The 11,253-nt window shown below is 49.3% G+C and overlaps 1 protein-coding gene across 5 annotated transcripts in view; it reads right to left on the bottom strand.

Annotated features, from left to right (window-relative positions):
• Window positions 1-1,717: 1,717 nt before the first annotated feature.
• The window catches only part of LOC116940829 (trafficking kinesin-binding protein 1-like), an 87,175-nt gene continuing 77,639 nt past the window's right edge, over window positions 1,718-11,253 (bottom strand). For all 5 annotated transcript variants that reach the window (XM_032951060.2, XM_076066203.1, XM_032951058.2 and 2 more), the window contains one exon: window positions 1,718-11,077. In XM_032951060.2, the coding sequence (XP_032806951.1) occupies window positions 9,892-11,077 (1,186 nt within the window). In that variant the 3' untranslated portion in view covers window positions 1,718-9,891. The remainder of the gene's footprint in view (window positions 11,078-11,253) is intronic.

Below are 11,253 nucleotides of genomic sequence, written 5' to 3'. Positions count from 1 at the left end.
TCAGTGCAAAATTTAAGACGCATAAAAGTAATGAAGACATCACATTACAGTATTTAACTTTTACATACCTAACATGAAATTTATTTACTTAAATATGTTTTCATGAATAAGTAGTCAGGCGGATTACTATTCATATTAAACATTGTCAATACGCTGCACTACCTTTCTCCTGCTGTTCTTCAGAGCATTATAAACTTTTTGTTATTTTACCAATAAGAGACCCACTGACCTATATAGCTCTTTTTCAGAAGCGACCTGGCCACAAATGATAGCTCACCGAAGTGGCTTATCACGTGGAAATGTATAGCAGCCAAATACTCTAAACGCACGTTTATAAATGTTGAGGGGAAAATTGGAAGACCCGGGTAGAAATCCACACGCCCACGGGGAGAGAGAGACATGCAAACTCCAAAAATACAGCAGGCGTCATCGTTGGGATCGAACCCACGACCTCCTGTGTACCAGATGAGGTAGTTAACATCTCGCCACCGCGGCACCCATGGGTTCCCTGTCTTCAGCCAGGTGGCTCCGCGCTAGGGCAAACCACGATCCCTCTGGGAGTCATATGAACGTGGAATTTCCACGTCTGGCCCAGGGAGCTTCAAATGGGAGATGAACATCGCGCGTCAATTCTCTCGCTAGACGGAAGTTGCCGAGGCTCTTTAACTTATTTCATAGCGGTGTCCTTTACAAGCAGAGAATCGCCTGTCCGCTAAGTGCTCTTGACAACGAGGCCAGGTCTTGCCGGTTTAGTTTGGACAAACCGCACGAAGAAAACCGCGCAGCGTTCTAAAACACATATTACACGTCGTTACATTTAATTACCTCTGGCAGCTGAACCATCTGTCTTTATTTTCTAATTTGCTTCGTTATTACAGTCCAAGTAGGTTTATTTAAAGGTTGACGTGCAGCAGCAACAGCAGCAGCAGCAGCGCGCCAATGAAGGGACAATAACGGGCGCGTGCCGCTCAGCTGGAAACTCTCGCACGTGAGGACGTGGGCGCTGTCCAAGTGCCGGGGGTTTTTCAGCAAGGCGGAAACACGCGGCGGCAGTGGCTCAGCTTAACAAACAACACGGTACGAACAGGATGCCCACACATTAGCGGATGTGTAAGCTAAAATAAAGTAAGGGTTGCAGCCCTTGCAATTCCTTTGCTCGCAACACTGCTGGTGAAGAGACCTCCCACTAAAGAGCTGCTCCAAGAGGTTATTTTGCCCACTCTGACATAATGGCATCTGGGAAGAGGCGAGAGTGCCCACACTCTACCCCACCACACTCTACCCCACCACACTCTACCCCACCACACTCTACCCCACCACACTCTACCCCACCACACTCTACCCCACCACACTCTACCCCACCACACTCTACCCCACCACACTCTACCCCACCACACTCTACCCCACCACACTCTACCCCACCACACTCTACCCCACCACACTCTACCCCACCACACTCTACCCCACCACACTCTACCCCACCACACTCTACCCCACCACACTCTACCCCACCACACTCTACCCCACCACACTCTACCCCACCACACTCTACCCCACCACACTCTACCCCGCCACACTCTACCCCACCGCACTCTACCCCACCACACGTTACCCCACCACACTCTACGACATATGTAATGTTACTCTGTTCCCTGAGAATGCTATGAAAGCAACAGAGATCAATGTGTATTAATGCAATGGACCCCAGCCGTTCATGTCAACTGACAGACTGACATGTTTATTGCACGACTTGGAGGGAAAAAAACGTATTTAACGAAGCTGAGAATTTTATTTAAAAAAAACACCAAAAATTAACGTTATGCATTTGCAAAAGTAGAGACAATATGTACAACTTGCGTCAATGAACAAAGCTCACATATGCCAAAGCGCTCCGTCAGTTTAAGTCCAGCAGAAAAGCCTGAAAACACGTGTGTGTGTGTGAATCAATTCAACGATATATGAGTTGCATTTCAAAACATCGCATAAAACAGAAACTGCAGCTCGTGATTTGTGTTTATTGCATTTTCGCAACTCTGATGACCAAAGCGGGCGTTGGTTTATCTGGTGTAGATCTGGGCCTGTGGTGTGGGGGGGTTCGCACACTGCCCTTTGTTGAGGACCTGTGTTCACGCTCTGGTCCTGTGTTCACGCTCTGGTCCTGTGTTCACGCTCTGGTCCTGTGTTCACGCTCTGGTCCTGTGTTCACGCTCTGGTCCTGTGTTCACGCTCTGGTCCTGTGTTCACGCTCTGGTCCTGTGTTCACGCTATGGTCCTGTGTTCACGCTCTGGTCCTGTGTTCACGCTCTGGTCCTGTGTTCACGCTCTGGTCCTGTGTTCACGCTCTGGTCCTGTGTTCACGCTCTGGTCCTGTGTTCACGCTCTGGTCCTGTGTTCACGCTATGGTCCTGTGTTCACGCTCTGGTCCTGTGTTCACGCTCTGGTCCTGTGTTCACGCTCTGGTCCTGTGTTCACGCTCTGGTCCTGTGTTCACGCTCTGGTCCTGTGTTCACGGTCTGGTCCTGTGTTCACGCTATGGTCCTGTGTTCACGCTCTGGTCCTGTGTTCACGCTCTGGTCCTGTGTTCACGCTCTGGTCCTGTGTTCACGCTCTGGTCCTGTGTTCACGCTCTGGTCCTGTGTTCACGCTCTGGTCCTGTGTTCACACTATGGTCCTGTGTTCACGCTTTGGTCCAATACAGCGCCAGTGTAAATTGGTGTCTGAACCGGCTTATGGCCCCGATGTCTCTCCATTAAACGTGCGCGGGACGGCCCTCTTCTCTCTCTCGACGGGCTTGAAATTCAAGCCAGTGGTGGCAATTCCATATTCCTATCGCGGGGACCAGCCGATTGATACAAAGTCGACGTTTTGACTTTCCATAAAGTGTCGCTCTGTTTGTTTCGGCAGCAGAGGGATGATGGGGGGAGGGGGAGTGTATCAACCTCCCACCAAGATTTTAACTCGGATTGACCCAATTTAAGTTAAGTGCTCTGTTATAGTGCAACTTGGTGTCAACTCCCCAGACTGACTCACAGTCGGTAAGCCTTAAAAATGAGTTCCTCGTGCGGAGTGTCAATCTCGTAATGGGGAGGCGACACTGGTCAGACGTGCTGCGTGTTGCTGCCCACTGCAAGCATCCCTGGTGCTATGCCGGCACTCTCAGATGTCTGCAAACAACAGCACTCGCCCCATCCGGCTAGATGGCTACATGGGGGACCTTTGTAATTGTTTTAGACATTATATACAGCGCTGTAAAGACTATTTTATACATGGTATGGTGGCACGCAAATATGTATACCGTTTACCACATATATACAATGTTTTGGTTTGTATACACAGTATTGCAGCAATATACAGCAATATATACAAAACTGTACACAAGTTAGTGCACAATGTATACAATAACACGTACTTGATTATACATCATATAACGCAACTAACTTCGTGAAGGAAGACGCAAGTCGTCAAGGTGTATTATATAAACTTGCACCACTGTGAGCACGTGGGTCCACAAAGAGGCGGTGTCTTCGTAAACAACGTGGCTTGGGTGGACCACGTCCCACACGCACGGCAAGGGAACTCACTGACAATGGGGACCTCGGACGTTGGAACCGCGTGCACGGCGACGCTTCGCGACGTTCACGTCGAACTGCGGCGTCCGCCGCGCTGCACGACAATGTCAGGTGCCGGGGCAGTTTCCCCTCGCGTCGTGGTGGCTACGACTGCGACTCGACAGGAAGCGTTGGATGTTGCGTTTCGAAATTGGATTGTGAATTTCAGTGGCTTCGCCCTTTTATCTTTTTTTTAGTGTTGTTATACTAGAAAAGTCTGTATAAATAATATTACTAGCTCTACATTTGGTCTTCATAGAATTAGCTCGGTACCCCACTCCAGAATTAGCTCGGTATTTCTAGAACACCCTTCATGTTCTCAAACTGATTTTGACTTCTAATTTGCATACACAGTATCTTCAATTGTAGTGTTAATACAAATTATTCTATGCAGAATATGTAAGTATCCTGGCAAATGAACGCTGCATTTCAAACGTCAATATCCTTGTTTTTTCAGAGCAATGCTTGTTGATCTCCATTGTTAGTGCTGAGCCAGTGAAGAAAATTCCACATGGCTGTGAACAGGGCACTGATGTCCAGAGGACAGCTGCTGGTGATAGATGCGGACAACTTGACCCAAACTGGGATTTTAACTCAGAAATGTTATCTAACCCAAATCTCTCCCACATTTATCCACTTCAATTTTATTCAGTGTACACAGTATATATGTTATTAATAAGCATGCGTATTCTTTGTTTTTTTCGGTAAAGTCACGTAGAGATAATAAAATAACATAATAGTGTACGACGTTTCGTTATTTTATTATTTCTACGTGATTTTTCCGAAAAAAACAAAGAATAATTCCTGCAGTCACGAAAGCTCCAAATTCAAGTTTCAAGCATGCATATTATTAATCTGGCTGAATGGCACTGTGGCAGAGCGCCCAACTCTCCTTCCTATGGACAGCCTGGACCCTGCCACATGAATGTCGAATTTCCACGACTGCTCAGGGCCATCAAAGGTGAGGAGCGCCACCCCACGCTCAATCGAACAAGCTGACATTTGAGTATTTTAACGAACGATAGATACACGAATCGAAAAGGTGGACGCTGGAAGAGTAGCGGAACTCAATAACCATAAAATCGATGCAAATTACTGAGACATCGTATTGACTGCTAAGAAGCGTAAGTGGCCTCGAGCAGGAGAGATGGACAGAAAGGGTGATGGCCAATGGAGGAGCCTGGTGATGCATTGGCAGCCAACAGAAGAGACACGCGCACGAGACACGAACGCCACAGGGATGGGGGGGGGGGGATGAGCCAACCGCGTGTATGGCAGGCAGGAGCGAGGTGGATCACTCGCAAGGCCGTGACGGATGGTAACAATGTGGTTGAGGCCTTCATTCAGCAGGAGGCTGGTAATGGATGATGTGATGATTAGTTAAACCTTCAGTTCACCCCCTCCTGCATCAGGCCTTTAATCTGTTAAACGATTCAAGGGTTACGTAACATGTGTTGGTGCTCCCCCCCCCCCACCCTTAACATGTGGAATTTAATCCGCGGGGTCAGGGTCGCGCCAATGGATATGACCATCACCCCATGCTCACTTCAGCAGGGAGACACTTCGATTTTACTTTTGAAAGTGTTCCCAGGTCACATTCAGCAGCCCAGTATCATCTAGAATTCCCATTTGAAACACGTGAATTGCGGTTTCCCCACAGGTAGGGACTAGTTTCAATGCCGACACTTGAGGATAAACCCGTGTGCATGAATACATACGCAGCTTTCCAATGTATACTCCAAGTGCATAGCTAGTCCACTTTTCAAGTACGCTTTCAGTTCATTTTAATATTCACAATTCGGCCTCATTGTTTCAAAAAGTGCATATTGTACTACCCTACCAACTGTCTGCATTTGCTATCATAAGCATTCCCTTCGTTTTAATCAAAGTAAAAACATGTTGAGTGGCATCATCTAACACCAAGCGACAAAGGATTCAATGTTCGAAGCACAACTGGCAGTAAAGCTTTACATTCCTTTTGAGCACATACAAATTATTTGTTAAATATGTACATATTATATACACTTTATACAACGAACACGGAGGGGGGGGGGGGCACCATGTTAGTGGCGCATCGCACATAAACAGTGTCAGTAGCAAGCTCAATGAGAAGTCTCTGATCCTCTCGCTCCCACCATAGTCTCTCTCGGCTGACCGTAACAAGCTGTCCCTTGTCGAGTGTAGCGAGGCGGCCCCTTCGCCGACCGATATCAACAATGGCCTTCACCGTGAATGGTTATTTTGCTGCACCAGCACGTGTCTCGTCCGGAGACTCGCCACGTGGCCATGGACGTGGATGCAAGCAGCAGCTTCATCTACCGCAAGGGGAACATTGCCCAGGCCTTCCCATCCTCGGCCGATGCAGGCTTCACCATTCATTACAAGGATTTTGATGACATTCATCGCATTCTCCAGTGACCAGGATGTTATGGAAGCTCTGGGCAACCTTTCCGAGGATGTGTTCCGCGCGTACATCAAACTCGATCAGGGTGCAGGGCGTGGGCACGGTGGGCACAGCGAGCATGGACGGAACGGAGGGCACAGAGGGCATCCACTTCCCTAACTGGCAGCAGCAAGAGCCTCGCGCCTGGGCGTGGGTTGACGCCCCTCGGCCACGTGGTGCCCCTTGGCCACATGGTGCCCCTGGGCCACATGGTGCCCCTGGGCCACGTGGTACCCCTTGACCACATGGACGACACGGATGCCGTGGCTCCCAAGGGCCCTGACATTCCTTTGATTTTGGCTGCCATGCATGTTGGAGGTTGTGCTATCCCATGGGAGGGGATTTAGCACAAGTGCTGGGGCCTCTACAAGCTTTGGGAACCTCTATGCATAAAAGCTCAATTTTATCTGGAGCCACCCAGGCTGGAGAACCAGGCGCTGAAGGAGAGCAGCCAAAACCCTGCAGCGGACTTCCTGCAGAAAATCGGAGAGAACGTGGCGGCCATGCTGGGCCCTCGTGGCACTGACGTGAGCGTCGACGTAGAGCACGGTGGGCAACGATGTCGCTGTGGTGCTCGTGCCGGCTGTGGGACTCGGGAGACCAGGGGGGGCACGCTCAGGAAAGCAGAAGGCCAACGGTGAGGAGGAGGAGGAGGATCCCAAGGGGCAGGGAAAGGGAGATGAGGCCAAGGGGCAGGGTTCAGTCCGAGGACGATGAACTTGGGATGGAAACCGCCGAAGAAGTCGCCGACAATGACAAAGCCACGCCCCCGGCTCGGGACCGGGAGACTGGTGCGGGGCCAATGGGGTGGAGGTGCCACCACGGCTACGGTTGACAACACCAGAGACAGCATGCAGGGCTCACGGGCAGGGGGGGCGGCAGGGGGGGGGGGCGATGATGCAATGATGAGTGGACCAATGTGACACCTGGGGATGACGCGAGGAGGACGACGGAGGACCGAGGGAGGCCGCTGCTTACCCTATCCTCCCTAACGACGCCAAGCCACGTCCGGTCGAAAAGCTCTGCCGCAGACGCTTTCCACGTGCTTCTCGAGACGAGGGCGCATGGCTCGTCCGTCTGCTTCAGACCAAGGATTGCGATATTGCACGCTCATTCGATGCCCTGCAGCCGGGCCAGGCCACAAGCCCCTGTGACCACCACGAGTGCGAGTGGTCACTTCCGACTCATTCCCATGACCAGTTTTAGGCAGCCAATTAAAAATGGGTCACCTTGGCTGTTTACCCGAACAGCACCAGTGTGGGTTATTCGAATGGTAGGCATAGTTGTATTTGTATTTCCTAGGTGAGAAGCACAAGTTTACCACGTCGTTCAATAACCACATTTCTTTTAAAACAGCAACAAATGGAGAAAACAAATTCGATTTTAAAATTGCAAACTCAACCTTAATATATGAAAAAGTAAAAAAAAATGTTTTAGTTCATAGTGTAAGGTTTAGACCTAAGGAATTATTTGCAAAACGACAACCCGCCATACATTACCCCACCTAACCTCACGAAATCTTTCCCACCAAAGGTTCATCCTCGCACGGTCCGTTCCACCGCAGGGATTGGGGAATTGGCGACAACAGGCTGAACGGTCCATGGAAGCCTAAACCAGTGTGAATGTTGTCAGTTTAAAACTGGTCATGGCAAGGTGTTAATCATCTGCTGATCCAACACCTTTGTGTTATCTTCCTCCCACTCGCATTTCCTGCTGTTCCGCTGTCTCGCATATTCAGGACAACTCATTCTTGTTTTCCCCTCCCATGTACACTGCTCTGTTTTACCAACTATTTAAATGCTTATTCTCCATCATACTCTTCCTCGATGTCTCTTTTTGTATCTCGAGATCTTCAAACCTTAAGATTGGATGATTTTCCTGCCCTCATCCTAGTTCCATTTCCCATGCGAGCACTTATCCTGGCAGTAATCCATAACCTTGGCTGGAGGGCCCTTGGCTTTGTCAATGCTGTCATTTAATCTTTGCATGTTGCATTCAGCTTAAAACCACACCGTCTTCTACAGTTTGGGATGCATGGTGTTGGGTGTTAAAATAGGTCCTGGTTTAACATGTGTGGTGGATAATTTAAATATGTAATGCGCTGCATGTTTTCTGTGCATCGCAGAAAATAACATTTTGAAGGTGGATGTGATGTTGAAAGTAATGCTCTGTTAAAGTGCTGATGTTAAAGGTTTCTTCTGCTTACAACTATAGCGATAAACATAAGCTGACGGTATATACTTAGTTTTTTCGGTAAAGTCACGTTGAAGAGAAACAACAAAATAACAAAATATATATAAAACAATAAAAAATTCTCACGACGTTTCGACCATAACTCAAACGGTCATCATCAGGTGTGTCGGTTTGCATAAATTTATTTAAAAAAAAACGTTGGCGTCACGCGCAGCGATTGGCAGTTTGCCCAGGACTAGTCCATCTATTTTTTTTTGAAAAGAGGAGGGGGGAGACGAAATTTTTTATAATGTATGCTGTCTGAAAGCCACTGTAAGCGTGAACAATCAATCAAGAACTGAAATGATTTATCAAATCTTTCCAATGATTGCTAAGATAGAATCCATCTTCTCGGTTGAAATTGTCTCTGTGCTTGTATATGTGGATAGCCTCATGAACGAATCTCTCATGGAAGCCAGATGGCTTACAAAGAACCTCCGTCTTGGAAAAGTCAATGGCATGTGAGCCTACTGAATTAGAACAATGATCTGCTACGGCCGAGGTGTTGGTCCTACCGTGTTTAAGGTCTGCTTTATGTTCACGAATGCGGTCCGAGACATGGCGTTTGGTTTCTCCAATGTAGGACCAACACCTCGGCCGTAGCAGATCATTGTTCTAATTCAGTAGGCTCACATGCCATTGACTTTTCCAAGACGGAGGTTCTTTGTAAGCCATCTGGCTTCCATGAGAGATTCGTTCATGAGGCTATCCACATATACAAGCACAGAGACAATTTCAACCGAGAAGATGGATTCTATCTTAGCAATCATTGGAAAGATTTGATAAATCATTTCAGTTCTTGATTGATTGTTCATGCTTACAGTGGCTTTCAGACAGCATACATTATAAAAAATTTCGTCTCCCCCTCCTCTTTTAAAAAAAAATAGATGGACTAGTCCTGGGCAAACTGCCAATCGCTGCGTGTGACGCCAACGTTTTTTTAAAATAAATTTATGCAAACCGACACACCTGATGATGACCGTTTGAGTTATGGTCGAAACGTCGTGAGAATTTTTTATTGTTTCATATATATTTTGTTATTTTGTTGTTTCTCTTCAACGTGACTTTACCGAAAAAACTAAGTATATGAATTACTGCAGTCACGAAAGCTTTAAATCAAAAAATATAAGCTGACGGTGTTGATGGAAGCACTGTAAACTCAACGAGTGTATCCAGGGTGATTATAAACATGTGCTTCGTGTAACTGTACCAGATGAGAAAATAAAAGTAATAAAAAATGTACATATATACAAGCAAAATGAAGACATACCACCCCCCCCCCTATACAACCACACCCCCTATACACGTAGAGAAGATAAAATATGGACATATTCAAGTGCAATATGGAACAAACGATGTACATGAAAATCGCAGTCGTCCTTGTTTTGTTCTTAACTTTTGGTATTTAAATGCAATCCGAACACACTTGTTAACTTTGTTAACTACACAACAACTGCCATAACAATGCACCAATTGAAGGCCGTTTTCATCCATGCAATATAACAATTGCGTTTCATTATAATACAGTTAGGCACACGATATTTACACGGTGCATTCTGCGCGTGTCGTCACGCACACTTCAGTTGCTCGCATCGCCGAGATCGCTTGTTAGAGTTCCATGATCCCAGCCAGCCCTGGAGGGCTGGTCTGCATGGGAGACCTTCCCCCTATCAACATCGCGCTGTTCAGGCTCAGAGACCGCTTCATCCCGTGCCTAGACACTGGCTTTTCCGCCAACTTGGTGTTCACCAAGTCACACTCAGCGTTCCAACGGTCGGCTCGGTCGTCATCTCCACAAGCCCCGCGCAAGTGGACCCGTGCAGGCTCGCTGCTATCCGTGAACCCCAGTGCGCAGGCGAGACCAACAGCTGCCACCTTCGACTCGCGCGATTCAACTTCGTCGGGGCGGACAGCAGACCTCTTGAGGCCACTGCACGGCACTTCGGGGCCGGTGACACGACGGCAGGCGTCGGGATCCGTAATTTCCCTGCCCGTGCAACTATCGTGGTCTCCGCTGCTGTGATGATGTCCGCACTTGCTCTCGCCAGCTCCGCGAATCGAATCCGTCATGCCCGCAAGGGCAGGTCGCAGCCGTCCGGCGAATGACTGCGTGAGTCGCTCCAGTATCTGCACGTACTTCGCAGCCAAGGGCTTGGCAACCGCTGATGCTGATGTAGCAGCGGCAGCACCATCACAGCCATCACCATCACGACTACGACCGCTGTCGGCATCACCACCGTCATCGCCACCACTGCTTGCGCTACCACTGCCGCGCACGCCCACGTTCGATGAGCCGATGCCCAGCTTCCTCAGCCTCTGCACCAGAGTGAAGTGGTTGGCACTGAGCTCCGTCTGGCTTCCCGTGTTGCTCGTCAGCCTCTGTTGACCCATGACCTCCTTGAGGACGGCCGTGGCCGGCTTGGAGGCCAGGAACACCTCGGCCGGCTGTCCCAGCGGCGGGAAAGCGAGCGGCGACAAGAGCGGAGAGGGCAAGTCGGCACGCAGAGGCGAGTTGGGCGGTGTAGCCGTGGCCAGGGGCAACGTTCGGGGGCGGCTCGTCATGCCGTGCGCGGCGGCTAACTGCTGCCGTTGCTCCGCCAGGGGCGGCGGCGGCGGCAGCGACGCGGCAGAGATGCCACGCTCCTGCAGCAGCTCCGGCAGACGCAGGCTCGCGCTGCAGGTCCGGGTCGACTCGCGGGCGTTGGTGAAGGACTCGGCGAGGCTGGCGCGGCGGGACGGCACGGGGCTGGACGCTACGCTGTCAAACAGCCTGGTGGCGGGGCTGCCAGATCCGCTGCGGGGAAGAGGAGCGTGTGACAGGATCAATGTGTGAAGCAACGCCCATGATACGATGGGCAGCCAGGAGTTGTTATTAAGATTATTTAGATTATTTTACTGTCATAAAGTTCCACGTGGTAAGCCACTTTGTTGAGCTATCACTTCTGGCCGGGTCGCTTCTGAAGAATAAGT

Source organism: Petromyzon marinus, chromosome 10 (genome assembly GCF_048934315.1).
Source record: "Petromyzon marinus isolate PM22_M1 ecotype Great Lakes invasive population chromosome 10, UKy_Petmar_22M1.pri1.0, whole genome shotgun sequence".
Classification (NCBI taxonomy): Eukaryota; Metazoa; Chordata; class Hyperoartia; order Petromyzontiformes; family Petromyzontidae; genus Petromyzon; species Petromyzon marinus.
Note: the sequence above shows the minus strand (reverse complement) of the source record. Positions and strands in the feature narration are given on the sequence as shown.